The sequence below is a fragment of the Schistocerca piceifrons genome, chromosome X, assembly GCF_021461385.2.
Source record: "Schistocerca piceifrons isolate TAMUIC-IGC-003096 chromosome X, iqSchPice1.1, whole genome shotgun sequence".
Taxonomy (NCBI): Eukaryota; Metazoa; Arthropoda; class Insecta; order Orthoptera; family Acrididae; genus Schistocerca; species Schistocerca piceifrons.
In genome coordinates this window covers 467,633,244-467,655,529 of record NC_060149.1, presented here as the reverse complement: position 1 = coordinate 467,655,529, position 22,286 = coordinate 467,633,244, and the positions used below count along the sequence as shown (strand labels likewise).

Here is a 22,286-nt window from a genome sequence, read left to right as displayed (position 1 = left end):
AAGCAATGTTTATTAAAATCTATTTACTCTCAATAAATTGAATTTCTCCAGACACATGTAAGTTGGTTGGTTTAGTGATTAAAGGTTGAAAGAAAACCCCAAAGGTCTACTGAAGTTCAATAAAACCTAAAGAAAGGGACAAGAAAGGAGAAAAGGAGGGAATGGAAAAAGTTGGGTGAGGTGCCTCATACAAAGAGCAGCCAGATGACCTCGCAGGCAGAAATTGTGATGGAGGACATACTCCCCACAACTTAACAGACGCACCCCACCAAATAATTCTCAGACATGGCTAGCAACATGGAAAGGAGAGGTCATTGTCAGAAACCAGAATAAAATATTAATTGGATCCTTTTACTGACATTCAAATTAATGTGATGCAATTGCTGAAAGGTTCAAAGAAAACTTGAGTTTCATTTCAAATATTTACCCAACTCATACGATTATAGTTGGTGGCAACTTTAATTTACCCTCAACATGTTGGCAAAAATACATGCTTAATTCCAAAGGTACACATAAAACATCATTTAAAATTGTGCTAAACACATTCTCTGAAAATGATTTTGAGCAGTTGGTTCATAAGTCCACGCAAATAGTAAATGGTTGTGAAAGCACACTTGACTTCATAGCAACAAATAATCCTGAGTTAATAACAAGCATCAGAACAGGTACAGGGATTAGTGAAAACAGGGTTATCATAGTGAGTCTGAATATTGTAACTCACAAATTGTTAAAAGAGAGAGAGAGAGAGAGAGAGAGAGAGAGAGAGAGAGAGAGAGAGAGAGAGAGAGAGAGAGAGAGAAACAAAAACTATACCTATTCAAAAATGCAGATAAAATTTCACTTGATGCCTCCCTGAGAGATAATCTCCACTCCTTCCAAATTAACAATTTACATTATGTAATCAAAAGTATCCAGACACCCCCAAAAACATACTTTTTTTTTATATTAGGTGCATTGTGCTGCGACCTACTGCCAGGTACTCCGCATCAGCAACCTCAATAGTCATTAGATATCTTGAGAGAGCAGAATGGGGTGCTCAGCAGAACTCACAAACTTCAAATGTGGTCAGGTGATTCGGTGTCACTTGTAACATACATCTGTATGCAAGATTTCCACACTCCTGAACATCCCTAGGTCCACTGTTTCTGATGTGATAGTGAAGTGGAAATGTGAAGGGACACATACAGCACAAAAGCATACAGGCTGACCTCATCTGTTGACTGACAGAGACCACTGACAGTTGAAGAGGGTCATAATGTGTAATAGACTGACATCTATCCAGACAATCACACAGGAATTCCAAACTGCATCAGGATCCACTGCAAGTACTATGACAGTTAGGCGGGAGGTGAGAAAACTTTGATTTCATTGTCAAGTGGCTGCTCATAAGCCACACATTATGCCGGTAAATGCCAAATGATGCCTTGCTTGGTGTAAGGAGCATAAACATTGGACAACTGAACAGTGAAAAATGTCGTGTGGAGTGACGAACTATGGTACACAGTGTGGCGATCCGATGTAAGGGTGTGGGTATGGGGAATGCTCGGAGAATGTCATCTGCCAGCTTCTGTAGTGCCATAGTAAAATTTGGGGTCGGTGGTGTTACGGTGTGGTCGCGTTTTTCATGGAGGGGGCTTGCACGCCTTGTTGATTTGAATGGTACTAACACAGCATAGGCCTACATTGATATTTTAAGCACCTTCTTGCTTCCCACTGTTGAAGATCTCTTCAGGGTGGCGATTGCACCTTCCAACATGATCAAGCACCTGTTCATAATGCACAGCCTGTAACTGACTGATTACACGACAAGAACATCCCTGCAATGGGCTGACCTGCCCAGAGTCCTGACCTGAATCCTATGGAACACCTTTGCGATATTTTCCAAAGCTGACTTCATGCCAGGCTTCACCGACCGACATTGATATCTCTCCTCAGTGCAGCACCCCATAAAGAATGGGCTGCCATTCCCCAAGAAACCATCCAGCACCTAATTGAACATACGCCTGTGAGAGTGGAAGCTGTCATCAAGACTAAGTGTGGGCCAACATGTTGAATTCTAGCATTACAGATGGAGGGTGCCAGGTGGCAGAATACTTTTGATCACATAGTGTAATTATAGACCAAACATGGCTTCAATTCAAAGAAATAGTATCAGCAGCAGTTGAGAGATTTATACCAAATAAATTAACAAATGATGGAGCTGATCCTCCTTGGTACACAAAACAGGTCAGAACACTGTTGCAGAAACAACAAAACAAACATGGCAAATTTAACAGTCACAAAATCCCCAATATTGGTTATCTTTTACAGAAGTTTGAAATTTAGTGCGGACTTCAATGTGAGATGCTTATAGCAGTTTCCACAGCGAAACTTGGTCTCAAAACCTGGTAGAAAATTCAAAGAGGTTCTAAGCATATGTGGAGAATACTAGTGGCAAGACACAATCAATGCCTTCTCTACGCAATAGCAACGGAGATGCTATTTAAGGACAGTGGTGCCAAAGCATAGTTACTAAACATAGCCTTCCAAAATGCCTTCACAAAAGAAGACAAAGTAAATATTACAGAATTCGAATCAAGAACATCTGCCAACATGAGTAACATAGAAATAGATATTCTCTGAGTACTGAAGCCACTTAAATCACTTAATGAAAGCAAATCTTCTGTTCCACACTGTATACCAATTCGGTGCCTTTCAGAGTATGCTTATGCAATAGCTCCATACTTAACAATCATATACAACTGTTCGCTTGACAAAAGATCTGTACCCAATGACTGTAAAGTTGCACAGGTCACACTGTCAACATGAATTTAGAAAACATTGTTCTTGTGAAACACAATTAGCTCTTTACTCACATGAAATGTTGAGTGCTACTGACAAAGGATTTCAGATTGGTTCTGCATTTCTAGATTTCCAGAAGGCCTTTGACACTGCACCATGCAAGCACTTTGTATTGAAATTGTGTGCTTATAGAGTATCATCTCAATTATGTGACTGGATTTATGATTTCCTGTCAGAGAGGTCACAGTTCATGGTAATTGACAGAAGGTCATTGAGTAAAACGGAAGTGATTTCTGGCATTCCCCTAGGTAGTGTTATAGGACCTTTGCTGTTCCTTATCTACATAAATGATTTGGGAGAGAATCTGAGCAGCTGTCTTAGGTTGTTTGCAGATGACACTGTCATTTGTCAACAAGTAAAGTCATCAGATGATAAAAACAAATTGCAAAAGGCTTAGGAAAGGTATCTGCATGGTGCAGAATTTGGCTATTGACCTTAAATAACGAAAAGTGTGAGGTCATCCATTAAACTTCGGTTACACGATTAATCAGTCAAATCTAAAGCCCATAAATTCAACTAAATACATAAGAATTACAACTACAAACAACTTAAATTGGTAGGAACACACAGAAAATGTTGTAGGGAAGGCTAACCAAAGACTGCATTTTATTGGCAGGACACTTATAAAATGTAACAAATCTAATAAGGAAACTACATATACTACACTTGTCCATATTTTGGTGACGCTGACCTACATATGGAGAAATGCTCACCACAATAAAATAAGGAAAATCAGAGCTCATATGGAAAGATAGAAGTGTTTGTTCTTTCCGTACTCTATATGAGATTGGAATAAAGGAGAATTACAAACCTGGTTCAATGAACCCTCTGCCAGGCACTTAAATGTGATTTATGGAATATTCATGTAGATGTAAATGTAGAAGGGAGAATAAGAGCAAAGGAACAAGTAGGGTGAGGGTTGAGCCGGACCACCAATCACAAACAGCCACTGCCCGTTTCGGGTAGAGGAGGCAACAAGTTACCCTGTCAACCCCTCAATGGGTTGACAAGGCTGAGGTGCCCTTCCTTAGAGAGACTGATAACCCCCCCCCCCCTCCCCCCTTCAGTAATAAACCATAAATCCAGGTCAGCCATTGAGGCATCATCTGCTAACACTAGAAATATTAAGAGCCTGCCACACGGTGGCTGGGATAGGACAGTCCAACAAAATTTGAACTATCACCAGACAGACACCATAACAACAGTGGAGTGGATCCTTGTGACAGAGGTGGTGACTGTGAGTCAGCCTAGTAAGGCCAATGCAGAGCCAGCAAAGGATGATGGAGTCCTTGCAAGAGGTCCACAAGGAGGACAACCTCAAATTTGTGGTCTCCTTCATAATGTGTAGATTTGTTTGGCAAAGTCAGAGTATGCCATTCTGTATTCCAAATCCTTCAAACTTGTGGCATGATATTGATTGAAGATCTGGTTCCAGAATGCTGATCTCAAGATACTGCATGCCATTAGCCAATTTGGCCAGCCTGTCAATTCAGTGATAATTATCATGAGATAATGCCTGTGTTCCAGTTTCTGCTGTTACATAGCCTAAATTTTCTATTTCACTGTCACAAAATTACTAATTAATACCATATTAATACTATATGACATAATCAAATGAAAATGAGCAAAGCAGACTAATTTTCATTTCGAACAATTGCTCGCTTCAGATACTGTTTGAATAGTAAAAATGGCAGCATTAAGTCTTTGAACAAGATCCTGAATGTGGGCTTTCTAACGACAGTATACTATCTATCTGGGTACTTAGAAATTTGAACTGTCCAGTTTCACTAATCATATGCCCATTTTGTGAAATTAAAACTTCAGGTTTTGTTAAATTGTGTGTTAGAAACTGTAAAAACTGAGTCTTGCTGTGATTTAGCATTAGTTTATTTCCTACAAGCCATGAACTTAGGTCATGACCTGCAGTATTTGAAAACAAGTCAATGCTGCACACAACAACCTTTACTATCAAGCTGGTGTCATCAGCAAACAGAAATATTTAAGAGTTACCCATAATACTAGAGGGCACTACTCACTGAGACAGTATGTACACAGTCAAGGGAGACATGTTTGATAAAATGGAGAGTTCTGATAACTGCTGTCAGCTCTACCATAAACACACTACTTGTTCTTGCCAGTGAATGATGTTCTATACCTCCAGGAGATGTAAGAGCATATACCAAGTCATCCACAACTTGAGAGCAATCAGTGTAAAAGATAGTAGCACTCTGGAACTCTTGAAGAATTGGGCATAACAGATGATGGAAGGTCATGGAGGTGAAGGACTTCAGGACCTGGGAAGATGGTGGTACTAAACCATGGTCTGGGCACCACTGAAGGAGGAGTACATGAGAAAACAGAGAGAGAACAAATGAGGAAGTGAAGATGGATATCTTGGCAGAGGTAAGCTAGGCACACTCCAACTGGTAGACCCACCCGAGGGCAAGTATCAGGACGAAGATAGCCCTTGCCCTTGTATGTAAAGAGAATGGGATACATGGGAATATCAGGGAATTGTTGAATGGTGATTGAATATGAGACAAAGAGCTGACACCACTGAATTTTAAGGGGCAAGAACCCTGTTTCAGCATGGAAAATGGCTGTGGGACTAGTACAAAAGCTACTAGTGGCCAGACACATCATGATGGTGGATTGGATCTAACAGCTTAAAAGCTGAAGGAGCTGCCGAGCCATAAACCTGGCAACCGTAGCTCAGTCAGGATGAAGCCAGGACCTGGTAAAAGTGGATAAGAGCAGCATGATCCACACCCCCAAGGTGTGTGGGTAAGGAAGCAGAGAGCATTAAGCTTCTACATTCAGCTAGTCTTCAGGTAACAAATATGAGGTATCCAGGTCAGCTTTTCATCAAGAAGGAGATCCAAGAAACAGGACTGTGCTACAACATCCACATGCTGTGTACCTCCTCAGTAGAGTTTTGGGTCAGGATGGCAGAAATGCATGTCCCATGTTTTTCTTAGAAGAGAATTGGAAACCATGGGAAAGAGTGTAAGCAGAGGCACAGCAATGGCATCTTGGAGCTAGTGTTCAGCAGAGTCTACTGAGGGGGAGCTGTGCCAAACACAAAAATCATCAACATGCAATGGAGGGATGACCAGCAGCCCCATAGTGATCAGTAATTCATTAATGGTGATGAGGAAAAGAGTGACACTCAATATAGAGCCCTGTGGGGAACTGAGTGAAGTGCTGAATCTAACTTGGAACAAGTGAAGGGATGAATGAAAACTGGTAGGTAGCCTTGAAAGCCCCAGTCATGAAGGGTGAGTAAAGTGTGATGATGCCAAGTAATGTCATACACCTTATACAGGTCTAAAAAGATTACAACAAGATGTAAGCTATTGAGAGAGATTGTGTTCATGACTGACTTACGCATTGGTTCAACTATGCTATCTCACCATTGTGAGGGAAAGGCACTGTGCAGCCAAAGACAGTTCAACATCCTGAGGAGATGTTGCCTTTGGGGAATATTCAGGTGTTGGATCATGTGATTGTGAATTGAATCAGGGCCTGGGGCTGTGTAGTGGACTGATGTCTGAGGCCGAAGTAGTTCCTGGTCAGTGAAGGGTCCATTAAGGAATTCAGCTTGGTGGGGAGTGAAATGTGAAGAAATGTCTTCAAGTTGTTGCTTCTACAGTAGAAAAGTATCCAGACAGGAAGATAATGGTGATACTGTCACAAAGGTGGGTCACAGGGTGTTCTGCAAAACTGATGAATCAGTACAAAGACCACCCTCTAGTAAAAGACCCAGAAAAGCTGTTGATATTGGCTGACCAGAATACCATGGAGCTTAGCTCACAGCTGAGACTAAGAGGCATTTGTCCCCAGAGAGGAGACATAGCACTCACAGCATTCCTTCTTACTGGGTTTGATTAAATAGCAAGCCTTAGCCCGAAGTCACTTAGAAGTTATAAGGTTGGTCTATGAAGACTAGTGTTTGAATCACTGTAGGGCTCATCGACGATTCTGAATAGCTATTGCAATGTCTTTGGTCCACCAAGGCACCAAGTCGTGGTGGAGGGCGGGGAGAAGGGGGAGGGGGAGGGGAGGGGGACGTGGGGAAGGAGAGGGCCAGGGGGGAGGGGGAAGTGGGGAAGGAGAGGGGCAGGGGGAGGGGGAAGTGGGGAAGGAGAGGGGCAGGGTGAAGGGAGAGCTTTAGAAGGAGAACAGCAGTTTCAGCAGTGTGGATGATCACTTCTGAAATGCCTTGTAGTATTTCATCAATGCAGTTCAACAGTGAGGCAGTGAATGTTAACAGCAGAGGCATACAAAGGCCAGTTGGCCCTGTGAAGTTTTTTGTTTTTTTTTTTTTTTTTGGTTTGTGGTTTTAGGGCGCAAAACTTCTATGGTCATTAGCGCCCAGCCTGTGACGTAGGAAACAGGAAAAAAAACGAAATTTAAAATCAGCAGCAAGGGGAGCAAAGTCATAAAATTTGAGAAACTAAAGGCAGAAGGAATGCTTAAAAATCCACTATAGAAAGGGGTTGGTTGTCCCCCCAGAAAAAAAAAAAAATCAAACGACTGACGTCATTTCACTGTCACTAATAAACTGTAGAACGCGGTCAGCTGAGCGCGTGTCATCTGCTAAAATCAACGCTAGATCAGGCGATAGCTGTAGACGGGAGCGTAACGGATTAAAATAGGGGAATTCAATTAAAAGGTGTCTGACCGTCCACAGCTGAGAGCAGTGGGGACAGAGTGGGGGAGGATCACCGCTTAAAAGATGTTGATGGCTAAAAAGACAGTGCCCTATCCGGAGTCTAGCTAAAATTACCTCCTCCCGACGACGCGTTCGGGAGGAAGAGGTCCAAGCGCAAGGAAGGGCTTTCACTTCCCGCAATTTATTATGGGGAAGTGTTGACCAATGCGCATGCCATAAATGAGCAACTTGGCGACATAAACCGCTCCGTAGATCGGTAAACGGAAGAGACTGAATAGCTGGCCGAGGAAGAGAGACTGCAGCCTTGGCCGCTATATCGGCCGCCTCATTCCCATAGATACCAGCGTGTCCCGGGAGCCAGAGGAACGCCACCGAGACGCCCCCCAGGTGGAGCAAGCGCAGACAGTCCTGAATCCGGTGGACCAGAGGGTGCACAGGGTAAAGAGCTTGGAGACTTAGGAGAGAGCTGAGAGAATCTGAGCAGATTACGTACTATATCCGCCGATGGCGGCGGATGTAGTGGACAGCCTGGAGAACAGCGTAAAGCTCCGCAGTATAAACCGAACACTGGTCGGGAAGCCGAAAGTGATTTGGGGTGTCGCCAACAATATAGGCACTCCCTACACCTAACAATGTTTTCGAGCCATCGGTGTAAATAAATGTGGCTTCCGTGAATTGTGCACATAGAGCAGCAAATGCCCGACGGTAGACAAGTGTAGGGGTACCATCCTTGGGAAATTGACATAGGTCTCTGAGCAAGTCGATCCGGGGACGGAGCCAAGGCGGTGCTGTACCCCAAGTTGTCAAGAAGGTTTTAGGAAAGCGGAAGGAGAGAGAATGGAGCAGCTGACGGAAGCGGACTCCCGGGGGTAGTAGGGAGGAGGAGCGGCCTGCATACCCGACATCAAAGGAGGTGTCGAAGAAAAGTTCATGGGCTGGATTAGCAGGCATGGAAGACAGATGGCTAGCATAACGACTCAGAAGGACTGCCCGCCGATTGGACAGCGGAGGTTCAGCAGTCTCAGCATAAAGGCTTTCCACAGGGCTGGTGTAAAAAGCTCCAGACACTAAACGTAATCCACGGTGGTGGATAGAGTCGAGACGCCGAAGAATAGACAGCCGAGCAGAGGAGTAGACTATGCTTCCATAATCCAATTTCGAGCGCACTAAGGCGCGATAGAGGCGGAGAAGGACCACTCGGTCCGCTCCCCAGGAGGTACCATTCAGGACACGGAGGGTGTTAAGGGAACGCAGACAGCGAGCCGAAAGATAGGAAACGTGGGAGGACCAGCACAGTTTTCTGTCAAACGTAAGACCCAAGAATTTAGCGACGTCGGAAAACGGAAGGTTGACAGGACCTAGATGTAAGGAGGGCGGAAGAAACTCCTTACGTCGCCAAAAATTAACACAAACGGTCTTACTGGGTGAGAAACGGAAGCCGGTTTCGATACTCCACGAGTGGAGGCGATCGAGACATCCTTGAAGACGTCTTTCAAGCAAGCTGGTCCGTTGAGAGCTGTAGTAGATCGCAAAATCGTCCACAAACAGGGAGCCCGAGACATCAGGAAGGAGACAATCCATAATTGGATTAATGGCGATGGCAAACAGTACAACACTCAGCACAGAGCCCTGGGGTACCCCGTTTTCTTGGGAGGAAGTACGGGAGAGAGTAGTGTTCACCCGCACCCTAAATGTGCGCTCTGCCATAAATTCGCGAAGAAAAAGGGGCAGCCGGCCTCGAAAGCCCCAAGAGAACAGTGTGCGGAGGATGCCTGTCCTCCAACAGGTATCGTATGCTCTCTCCAGATCAAAAAATATTGCTACCGTTTGGCGTTTCCGGAGAAAATTGTTCATGATATAAGTGGAGAGAGCAACAAGATGGTCAACGGCAGAACGATGCTTTCGGAATCCGCATTGGGCTGGTGTTAGAAGACTGCGGGATTCCAGCCACCAAGCTAAATGGTAATTCACCATACGCTCCAAAACCTTACAGACACTACTCGTGAGAGAAATGGGGCGATAGCTAGAGGGGAGATGTTTGTCCTTTCCAGGTTTCGGAACGGGAACGACAATAGCTTCCCGCCATCGCCTGGGAAAGGTACTGTCGGTCCAAATTCGATTGTAAAGGCGAAGGAGGTAACGCAGGCTATGGGTTGATAAATGCAGCAACATTTGGACATGGATACCATCCGGTCCTGGGGCGGAGGAGCGAGAAGAAGAGAGGGCATGTTGGAGTTCCCGCATGGAGAAAACAGTATTGTAGCTTTCGTGATTTTGAGAGGAGAAAGCGAGATGTCGCACTTCCGCTGCACGTTTCTTTGGGAGAAACGCTAGCGGGTAATTTGAAGAGCTCGAAATCTCAGCAAAGTGCTGACCCAATGAGTTAGAAATTGCGACGGGGTACACTAAGGTATCATGCGCGACAGTGAGCCCAGAGACCGGGGAGAAACTAGGCGCGCCTGAGAACCGTCGAAGCCGACTCCAAACTTCCGAGGAGGGAGTGAAGGTGTTAAATGAGCTAATAAAGAATTTCCAGCTTGCCTTCTTGCTATCGCGGATGACGCGACGGCATCGCGCACGGAGCTGCTTATATCGGATACAGTTTGCCAAAGTTGGATGGTGACGGAAAATGCGAAGAGCACGTCGCCGCTCACGTATTGCGTCACGGCATGCCTCGTTCCACCAAGGAACTGGGGGGCGCCGAGGCAATTCGGAGGTGCGTGGTATTGAACGTTCCGTAGCTGTGAGAATAACGTCGGTAATATGTGTGACCTCATCGTCGACGCTGGGAAAGCGACGGCCATCGAATGTCGCTAGAGACGAAAAAAGTGTCCAATCGGCGTGGGCAAACTTCCAGCGTCGCGAGCGCATATATGGCAGTTGAGGCTGCAGTCTAAGAACACATGGAAAGTGGTCACTCGAGTGTGTATCATCAAGGGCGAACCATTCGAAGCACCGAGCTAGCGGAACAGTACCGACCGCAAGGTCCAAATGAGATAAATTTGTCGTGGAGGCAGACAAAAATGTGGGGACCCCAGTGTTGAGGCAGACTAGATCCGCTTGGTGGAAGACGTCTAGCAATAGTGAGCCACGTGGACAAGGATGTGGAGATCCCCAAAGCGGGTGGTGGGCATTGAAGTCCCCAACCAGCAAATAGGGGGGTGGAAGCTGACCAAGAAGATGAAGGAGATCAGCTCATGCCATTGGTGTGGACGATGGAATGTATACCGTACAAAGAGAGAACGTGTATCCAGAAAGGGAAAGACGGACGGCGACAGCTTGGAAGGAACTGTTTAAGGGGATTTGGTGATAATGGAGAGTATCGTGGAGCAGAATCATGAGTCCTCCATGGGCTGGAGTGCCTTCAACAGAGGGGAGGTCATATCGGACGGACTGAAAATGAGGGAGAACAAAGCGGTCATGGGGACGCAGCTTTGTTTCCTGAAGACAGAAGATGACCGGCGAGTAGTATCGTAAGAGGATCGACAATTCATCCCGATTGGCTCGAATGCCGCGGATATTCCAGTGGATAATGGACATAGGGTGAACAGAAAATGGAGGAACGTGACCAAGGGTGCTGTCAACTCAACGGCTGCTCAGAGCTTGCGACCGACAGCATGGAATGGCATTCAGTCGAAGGCAGAAGATCCTGATCCATAGGTTGGTCAGGAGCAGCTCCAGCCACCAACGATCGGCCAGTTGACCGGCCACCAGCAGTGCGCCTTGGCGACACAGAAGACGGCCGAGGGCGATTTCCGCCAGGTGGTGCTGTAGATGGGACACGCCTTGGCGGAGAAGGAGAGGAACTGTGTTTCTTCGTAGCCTTCTTGGAAGTATGATGTTTAGATGAAGGGGGAACCGATGGTTGTGAAGTTGGGGTATGTAAAAACTCTTCACGAGAATGCTCTTTTTTCGAAGAATTGGCGTCTGACTTTTGGGCTCGAGATTTAGCAGAACCCGACGAAGGGTGAGCCATAGAGTGGGCAGGCGAAAGTGGTGAGGTTGAACGGGTGATCTTTGCGCTGGCCGATCTGACGACCGTGGTACTAAAGGTGAGGTCGCAAGTCTGCATGGCCGCCTCCTTTGCTGGCCGAGGAGAAGCAAGGACAGTGCTATATTTTCCTGTCTGAGGCACAGTGGGCTGTCGACTGGCGAGTAACTTTCGAGCAGCAAAGGTCGACACCTTTTCCTTCACTCTTATTTCCTGGATGAGTTTTTCGTCCTTAAAAACGGGGCAATCTCGAGAGGAAGCAGCGTGGTCACCCATACAGTTGATGCAGCGAGGGGATGGAGGTGGACAAACACCCTCATGGGCATCCTTGCCACACGTAACACATTTGGCCAGATTGGAACAGGACTGGCTGGTGCGATTGAACCGCTGACATCGATAGCAACGCGTAGGGTTTGGGACGTAAGGGCAAACGGAAATTATCTCATAGCCTGCTTTGATTTTTGATGGGAGTTGAACTTTGTCAAATGTCAAGAAGACAGTGCGGGTTGGAATGATGTTCGAGTCAACCCTTTTCATAACCCGATGAACAGCTGTGACGCCCTGGTCAGACAGGTAGTGCTGAATTTCTTCGTCAGACAATCCATCGAGGGAGCGTGTATAAACGACTCCACGCGAGGAATTTAAGGTATGGTGCGGTTCCACCCGGACAGGGAAGGTGTGGAGCAGAGAAGTACGCAGCAATTTTTGAGCCTGGAGGGCACTGTGTGTTTCCAACAACAGGGTGCCATTCCGTAATCTGGAACAAGACTTTACAGGACCCGCAATTGCGACGACACCTTTCTGAATAATTAAAGGGTTGACCGTTGAAAAGTCGTGACCTTCGTCAGACCGAGAAACAACAAGGAACTGTGGCAACGATGGAAGAACCGTCTGTGGCTGAGACTCAGTGAACTTACGTTTGTGAGCAGACATAGTGGAAGGTGAGGAAACCATTGCGGAAGAATCCCCCATGATTACCGGCGTCTCCGATGGCGCGCTCCTCCCTTGTGGGGGCCCTCACCGAGGGCACACCCGCCTTAGGTGATTGTTCACACCTCAGGTCACACCTCTCGACAAACGGACGGAGGGACCAATCGACACTTTCGGAAGGTATCAGCTCGGGTAATCACCCCTCCCTGGGCCTGGCCGTTACCAGGGGGTACGTACATGTCCTATCTGTCTACCCGGGGCGGGGAATTACGCGTTACCCCGTCACCGGCTACGCATGGAAGTGCGTGGGTCGGCCTTCAGACACGCACAGGGAGGAAAAAAGAGAAAGGGAAAGGAAAGAAGAGGGGGTCTCAAACGCCGCAGCGGAGAAAAGGGCAAGGAGAAGAGGGAAGGAAAAGAGAAGGACAGAGGAAGGACGAGGACTTTTAAGTGTAGAAAGCAAGTAAGTTGGAAAAGTTTCGAGCGTCCGTCTCCGGACGTAGGCACAAACCATACTCCCAGAGGGGGAGAAAGGGAAGGAAAGAGCCAGAGGTGAGGGGGGGGGGGGGCGAAGATGGGGGACGGGGAGGGATGCGGAAAGGGAAGGGAAGGTATGCAGCCCGGAAAGGAAGGAGGGCCACATTAGCTCGGGGTCCCGTGCCCGCTACACACGTGTCCACAAAAGAGTTGTGAACCCCCTGGGGGGACCCCCACCCCCCCCCCCCCCCCGCCCTGTGAAGTGCCCGGTGTTGTAGTTGGTCTGTCTGGAAAATGTGCTATGGGCAGCCCTAAAATTGGTCAGAAAACTATACTTTAGGAGGCACAGATCATGGTCTATGATCATCTGGTCAATTAGACGGCCCCTGCCAGACGAAGAAGTAGTAGTACTCCCCCACAGGGGGTAGTGTGCACTGAAGCCATAGAAAACAGGGGGGGGGGGGGGTGGGGAGTTTTTGGATTAATGTGATCAGTTCAATATAAGTAAGGGGCCTGCTTGGAGGCAAGTAAACTTTGCAACTAGTTATTACTAAGGTGGTTTGCATCTGCAACACTATTGCCTTCAACAAGATACAAACGGAATCCATTCGCCAATGACTTCTGCATGATCCAAAGTACAGACCCCTCCAGATGTCCTCTTGGGACCAGCATGGTTATAACAGACTGCACAATAACCATGGAGAATTCAGGAATGGTGGCCAGTGAAGTGCAATTCTGGGAGAGTAATGCGAACCACAGAAGAGGAAATAAAGTGGTGGTGTTCTGATAAGTGACAGTAGGACCCATCACAATTTCACTGAATGATCACATGACTGGTGGCCAGGTTAAGCATGAAGGAGCCAGTAGGGTCACTCACTCCACAGGATCATGGCCTGTCACCAGTGAGGATATAACCACATCCACAAACATCAGCTCAGAATCCTACTGTATGGAGGTATCTGGTACCTTCAGGGCCTGTGAAAGAGCTTTGTCTCATTTCTTCTTTTTCTTTGTCTTCTAGTTAACCTTTGGTGGGCAAGGATGATTCAAGGGGCTATCCATATTTAGCACAGGGACAGATGATGAGTGGACAGCCATAGGATCCACAGGCCATGGCTCCTTCAGCCGTTGTTTAATGTCAGACCTCTGAGCTGGGTGTTACCAGGAAGCCCTGTCACCAACAGATGCCAAAGATGGAGAATGCTTCTCCAGTCAGGTGTGGGAAGAAGGGGGAGGGGAGGAGGAGGGAACCACATGAGAGGAGGATGGTGGGAGACCTGGTTTGAGGAACGTTGAGATTGTGGGTGGGGCAGGAAGGGGGGGGGGGGAAGAGGCTAGGGTAATTGACTGTCATAACCACAGGATGTAGGTGTGCATATTTATTCTGTGTCTCGGTATATGAGATACAGTCAGTGAATTGGTACCCTTGTATCTTCTGTTGTTTCATGAAAACTGGACACACTGGTGATAGTGGAGGGTTATATTCCAAACAACTGACAGAAACAGGCATACATTCACAAAGACTATCTTCATGAAGTAATCATCCACTGCTGCCACATTTTGGCTCACCCTGCAATGGGATTACTTATAGCCAAAGCATAAACATCAGGAGCACAACATAGATAGTGGGACATGTGGTTTCCCATCACACCCGTGCTCTATGACCTTAAACTACTCCAGGAGGACATTCCCTCTAAAGACTAAGATAAAGACACCTGTTTCTGCAATGATTACCCTTTTTTTAATTTGTATGTTTGTCAAAATGTATGCCTCACTGCTGAAAATTAGTCCACAGTTCCTCATCTGTATGGTGTTTATGGTCTCTGTCCAAGATTACACCTCGGCCTATGCTCAAAGTTTCATGTGCAGCAATGGTCACATATCTCTTGCCTAGATGTTCACATACTGAAGAGCAGTAGATCAGGCAGCAAAGAAAGTTTTAAGTAACAACAAACCATTTCACATTTTCCCCAGAGATTCAACTTCCTCAAATTTGTCTTCAATATTTTGACAAAAATCATGGCTCCATTGCAGTAAATATCTCCCCATTAGCCTGAGTACAGGCCAAATATTGGGTGAAGTATTTTGCTCTCAGATATCTAGCTTGATCTTCTTCCCCCAGCCTAGCAAGGGAAGGAAACCTTGTGGTGTCAGCCCCAACAAGAGGACCATAAAGTTAAGAATGAAAATTTGCAGAATGCTGGATGAAAAGAAAATGAGCGTCCAAAACCAGATCCGAGCACAATCAGTACCAAGAACATCATCCAATGGAAAGGCAGAGAGGAAAAAAGAATAGTAGAAGGATACACTTGCAGCATGGAAAAGGAAGAAGTGCTGCAAGGGTCGGGGCTCAGTGGTGGCCGAGCACAGACTCACAAAAGAGATTTGAGCCCTGCGGAGAATTTGCTTTTAATTTTACTTGTAATGTGGTGTTCTTTAGGCTATATCCTTCTGTATCAGCTATAACATCACTAACTTTGCCATCTCTCTGTTAAAATATTTTGAATGAAGCATGAGAAGGTCCTACACTCCTTTACCCCTCTGTGTTAGCTAGCTTCATATAACACGTAAGTCTGGACAGTATCAGTATGTAACTGAATCCCTGTTATATTACTTTTTGTTAGACTGAAAATTAAACCTATTCAGCAGTTTCAAAAACAAATGGTCTCTCTGCAACTCCATCAAACTGCCCCTATCTTGCATTCATTCAGTTGACTGTACACATTTTCAATGTCAAAAATTGGACAACGAAGGTGAAACACTGCATACTCAACCAAATGATGAACGAAGGTTAGTCCTGTTGACTGGAGGCAATCACTGTCATACAGTCAACCAGATAGTAGGTGGCCAATGCTGCATAGGGGATAGGTCCCAGAGAATTCTAGAAAAAAAGTGTTTCAGAAATTGACAGTCGGCCAACAATCCAGTCGAGAAAATTTTTTAGAAGAAATTCTTCCCATTGGCATGTTAGGAGATGACAAATTGTTACTGCTCTTTGATTAGACACCAATTTATAAAATACAAACACCATGTTGTATACAGAACTTACAGAATGCAGCAGTGGAATGCCTGAAGTGACACAGAAAAATTGCCACAGTTGACATATTTTGCCAGCTTGAGTAGATTGCTGGATTCATATAATGTTAACAGTAGTCAAGGTTAATGTCATGTTAGTGATTAGCCCCAACTTTTATAAAGGTTGCACCTAACTACTGTACAATGCTTCCACTATAATATGAATGATTTCCTCTTTCTATTGTTTTTTGCACTTTTGATGTTTACTCTGATGACAACTATATCAAAAAACTTCCAAATTAGATTTAATTCACTTTTTTTTAAAAAAAATAAGTGTAACTGAAATTCAGTGAAGTGAAGCTGTTGGTCTAAACGCTACGGTGTTTTGCCAGGCATGTTCCAACTGGAGGAGATATGCAACAGCCTCTCCCCAACATATAAATTGATTTACCCTCCCAGTTATAGTGGCCATACAATTTACTGCGTACATGAAACTACAATGCTGCTTATCATTTTTCACATTAATAAATCATTGTCAGTGGTGAAAGAAGTGGTAAATGAAAGAAAAATACTAAAATCAACTGGGAACTGGACTGTGGAATTTCGTTTTGTAGTTTGGTATTTACCCACTGTGCCACTGAGTCACACCCTATGCTTCTACAAACACTTTTTAACAAAACATTTAACTAATCAACTTTTTTGTGTGTTCACAAGTTCTGTGAAATATAATCTGAATTTCTACCAACAGTTTAATAACAAATGGCTGTTTGTACCAGCTGCTACAATTTACACAGTAAAATAAGACCAAATATATTTCATAAATGAAACCTTAATTTCATTACCTAATTCACACATGTGGCATTCACTCATAACTATGTGTTGGTAAGAGCCTACAGGCTTTAGTCCAAAGAACTCAAGACTAATTGAAATCTGCAGCTTTTCTTACCATAAAAATTTGTACTTAGTATTATTACATACGCATGCAAATATGTAAATCAGCTATACAATAACTAGTACTGCAATTGGCACTGGCTGATCCAAGTTCATCTTCACATGAAAATTAAAATCAGACCAAGAATGCTTAACTTCAAAATTAATTTTGAAACTTTCATTCATACTTAAGTACCAATGAAATCTGAGGATTCATCTCTTAACAAGTCAGAGATACAATTACAGCTGATCTCCCTCCTCCCCCCAAATGCCCTGATCCCCCCAGTGGAACATTTATAGATGTGCAACTTACACTTAGAGTGTTAGCGGCAAACTAATATGCTATGATTAAGAGTGAACAAATTAATACGTACTAGGGATAATCTCGCACATTTTTGTCACATATACTAGTCCCATCTTCAGAACAGTTCTTAACATCCTCTTTGGGAGTGAAATTCAGGGCCTTATCAGGAAATACAATATCTCCAGCAGATCTCCTGTCAACTGCAAACAGAAAATTTTTTCTATTTTATTTTCCAGGTATTTAAATAATGTATGTAAGTATATTTTGAATTACATTTATTAGTTTGAATTACATTCATGTAAATCAATTGCTACTTTATGTTTCTTATAGAGCATTCATGGTTTCTTTAAGCACAGAGTGACAAAGTAGTTTGGGTGACTCTTGCATTAGAGCTGCAATACTTATTATTAACTATGTAAGAGAAGGAGGAAGAGAGGGGTTGGCCAAGTTTAACATATTCACTCTATTTTTATGTCTATATGCTTAGGATAAAAACTATCTGGAAGACACAGAGGACTCTGTGTTATATTATTAAGTTATACCTTCTTTAATTAGGCCCTGTAATTTTAACTTATAATGAATGAGTGTTGCATGTTGCATGTAGATCCCAATTAAGTTTTTCACTGATAAACTACATAGGAATTTTTTGCCAGTTGCTGCACAGAGATGTTAAGTAATAAATATGTATATAAAAATGAAATGAACATTCTGTTCAAGGCAATTATTATTGTTATGGATCTCCCATTTGCAAGAATACTAGTTCTCTCTGCCTCTCTACACTGAAATATTACTGTTTGTCGAAGACAGTAATTATAGACAATGTAAGTAGTATGTTGTAATAGTTAAATCACTGGAGGCATCTTCAGGGGACAGATATAAGACAAGAACTAACAGACACTGAATTTCATATGTTGGAATTGTCTCTGCAACACAGAATTTTGTCTAGCAATCCTCATGAGCCCAGAATTTGGTACTGGAAGGGGAGAATAAGAGAGTTTAAGGATGCAGATGGAATTATCATGAACCACTTAAGCTGATAATGTCTTTTATGCAGGACATTCTGGAACTGGCTGATCAAATTGAACTGTGTCCATATAAAGAACCACTACCTATGAAATTAAACACCTGAGGCACAATATTCCACCTCTTTTTTGCAGGTCCATTGGTTGCTCAGAACCTCCACTGTAAGATGGGTGATTGTCTTTACTCATTCCATTGCTTGTATTTTGCACAGCATTTTCCATCATCCTATTAATTCACTCACCTTACATGGAGTAAAATGCCTATCAGCTTCAGCTACTTACTAGAGCAAATTTACTTATTACAATGTAAGTGTGATGATGTCTACATTGAGAGAAGGAAACACACCCAAAACTATGTGTCACCTCTGATAATAATTAGATTAAAATGTAACTGAAGGATGTCAGATACACCAGTGAATGTTTCAGTTCTGTGAGCAGAATGAGTTGGCACATTGGTCAGACACTGGACTCTCGTTTGGGAGGAAAGCAGTTCAAATTCCCATCACGCTGTCCACATTTATCTTTCTTGTCATTTAGAAAAATCACTTAAGGCAAATTCTAGTATTATTGAGGAAAATAGTTTGATTCCCTTCCTCAAGATTGAGCTCTCTGAGAATGATCATATCATTAAGGGATGTTCAGGTGAGAATCTTGTTTGCTAACTCATGCTGTGTGATACTCACTTAGAGCACACTCAAAGTAGGGTGTGGCACACAAACCAATAGAATTAAAGTGCAAATGAATATATTTGGTGTAATTAGTAGTATCTCAGCAGTTTTGTTAAGTGCAAGGCATCACTGTGCTTAATTGAAGCCCAGTAGACTTTAGCACTTTATGTCAACACCCCTGCAAAAGAAGCAGGAAAAAATGTCAACTTCAGAAATCTATCATCATTGTGATATGTTACCTACAAATCTGAATTGTTTTGGGAATTACAATTAACTAACAATATACAGGGTGTCCAGGCTTAGAGGTATACACAAAAAAATGCTTATAATGAAAGAACTCGACATTTTATGTTGTTGGATAAATATACTATCTATAGACACACTCTCCAAGATGTGATCCTCACCACTTCATTAAGAGCACTAAGTCATATGGTGCATCCGCACATACTCCTGACAGTCAAAATGTTGACACCGTAACAAAAGGTCTAGTGTGTGCTGTGGTTAGCAGAGCTAAAATCTGTAACACGTATTCAGCAGTGTGCAAGAACAGAATGGAACATGAATCCTACCACACATAAATCCATTTGAAAGTGGAGCAGAACTCTTTGAGAAATGGGAAGTTTCATTTAAAATGTGGAATACATCCTAAAAAACATGCCAATGAAGGGACTTTGGAATATGTGCACAAAACATTTGCTGGACTCTCACATAAATCCATTAGACAAGCTAGTAGGGAACTAGCTGTCTTGTATTTGACAGTGCTTGACATAGTGCACAAATGACTCTAGTTCCATGCTTACGAATTCCAACTTTTGCATCACATTAAGCCTGCAGGTCACTGCAGATTATGTGATTTTGCTGTTGAAATGTTGCAACATACAGACAAAAACAATGACTACCTCAATGCAGTGTTGTTCAATGATGAATCTACCTTCCAAATATGTGGCCAAGTTAACCAACATAACTGTCAAATATGGGAAGGTGAGACTCCAGGAGAAGTGACAGTCCAGAAGGGACACACCAAAAGATAATGTGTGTTTGGGATTACACAAACGTGAAATGATTGATTCAGTTTTTATTATGGTGTCTACAGTGGCAGGATACACCTCTGCAGGCATGTTGGCAAACTATGAAGTTCCAAAGATTCCTCCCAATGCCATTTTACAACAAGATGGTGCCAATTCTACTACCATGGGGATGTACCACATTCCTCCATGAGATGGTTCATATACATTGGATCAGTAGGGAGGGGTGGGGGTTACATTGCCTGTCCCCATCAGTCTCCCAATCTGACTCTTCTGGATTTCAGAGCATGGCAGTTTATCGAAGACATTGTTACAGGACAAAGATTCATGATGATGTATATTTGAGACAACTGAAATATGATATACACTGCTATAGAGGTCACAACACCTGTCATGCTTAGGAACATGTGATGAGAAATGGAGAACCATTTCAGTACCCATCAAACCATAAATAGTGTCCACATAGAACTGTACCAACATGCATAAAAATTTTTGCATTCCTGTGAACAATGTTGGACAAATAAAGCTATAAATCTTTATAGGTATTGAAATATAAATGTTTTTGTATACCTCTATCCCAGACACACTGTGTAGATTTTCTTAACAAATACGATTGTCATTTTATTCTGTCATATGAGTGTAAGTAACTTCACAACATTTCTTTAAATTTATCACAAAAACAGTATAAAATTTACAATGGCATCATTGTTCAACATTGTCACCCTGCTTTTTAATGCATTTGGTCTATCATTGCATTTGCTCTCCAATAACATCAGAAAAATAGTTTACCTGTTTACTGGCAAGCCAAATACGCACTTAAACCTTCACCCCTTAAACCTTCACCCCTTAAACCTTCACCCCTTAAACCTTCACCCCTTAAACCATCTTTAAGTAGACTAAACAAATAACAAATAGAAATTCAACCTTGCGGATATTAGCACTGTACGCATGATTACCCAAAATCTTGAAATGCATATCTGAGGAGTCTGCATGGTGTGGATGGTGATATCTGGACTTGCATTGTCATGCAAAAATGAACACCATTTGACAATACATCTCAATTTTTTTCTGATTTTTGGGTTCATTTAAAAGAGAAGGAGGGGGGTGGGGGGGGGGGGGGGGAGACTAAACTGCAATGTCATCGGTCCCTTCTTCCCAGTAAAATAATTACACAGTGGAAAGAAGAAAAGATAGGAGATGTACAGCACAATAACAAGAGAAAGTAAGTACCACAAGAATGACAGAAGGACAACCAACACTACTATAGACAAAAACAGGAAAAGAAAACCATATAGAGAAGCCAGAAACAGGGAAAAGGGGTAAAAGCTAGACAGCAGATGATCTTGGCTGACTGACTATGAGAATAAAAAGGAAAAGGCTTCCACTCTGCAACACCTTAAAACATCAACCCTAAAAGCATTAGAGGTGAGAACACAAAAGGTCAAATGACATGCACCAAAGAATATATATAATGATAAAACCCACCATTGCGTATAAAATGTAAAACTAAATTAGCTGACGAGGCATTGTCAGCTAAAATTAATGGCAATGGGTCCAGTAACTGAAAAGTCCATCGCAGGGCAGCCACAGGAGGACAGCTCACCAAGATATGGGCCACTGTCAACTGGGCACTGAACCACCACTGAGGTGGGTCATCATGGCACAGGAGCAAGCTGTGTGTCACCCAAGTGTGGCCAATGCAGAGCCGGCAGAGAACCACAGAGTCCCTGGGAGAGGCCCGCATGGAGGACTGCCACACATTTTTAGTCTCCTTAATGGCATGAAGTTGGTTGTGTAACTGAGGTTATACCATTTAGTCTCCTAAAGCCGCAGAACCTTGTGGCGTAGCACTGGACGTAGGTCAGTTGCAGAGAAGCCAATCTCCGTAAGTGCTTACTATGTAGCCTGTTTGGCCAGCCTGTCAGCAAGTTTGTTGCCTGGGATTACAACAAGACCTGGGGTCCAGACAAACACCACTGAGTGACCAGACTGTTCCAGGGCATAGATGGACTCCTCGATGGTCACTATCAAAGGATGATGAGGGTAGCATGGGTCAAGAGCTTGTACGCTGCTCAAGGAGTCAGTACTTAGGAGAAATGCCTCCCCAGGGCATCAACAGATGTGCTCAAGAGCACGAGATATAGCCATCAGCTCAGCAGTGAAAACACTGCAGCCATCGGGCAAGGAATGCTGTTCAGTATGTCCTCCATGGACATATGAAAAGCTGATGTCAGCATCAGCCATTGAGCCTTCAGTGTAAACCACTTTGTGGCCTCGGTACTTGTCAAGAATCAATAGGAAGTGGCAGCGGAGAGCCACAGGGTTAACTGAGTCCTTAGGGCCATGTGAAAGATCCAGGCAAAGCTGCATTCTAGGTGTACACCATGGAGGTGTATGTGAATGGACCT

The 22,286-nt window shown here is 43.9% G+C and overlaps 1 protein-coding gene across 1 annotated transcript in view; it reads right to left on the bottom strand.

The window, feature by feature from the left end:
- LOC124721645 overlaps nucleotides 1–22,286 on the bottom strand; it is a 504,773-nt gene that overhangs the window by 147,759 nt on the left and 334,728 nt on the right. Inside the window, exon 4 of the mRNA XM_047246708.1 lies at nucleotides 17,234–17,363. Within this exon, the coding sequence (XP_047102664.1) occupies nucleotides 17,234–17,363 (130 nt within the window). The remainder of the gene's footprint in view (nucleotides 1–17,233; nucleotides 17,364–22,286) is intronic.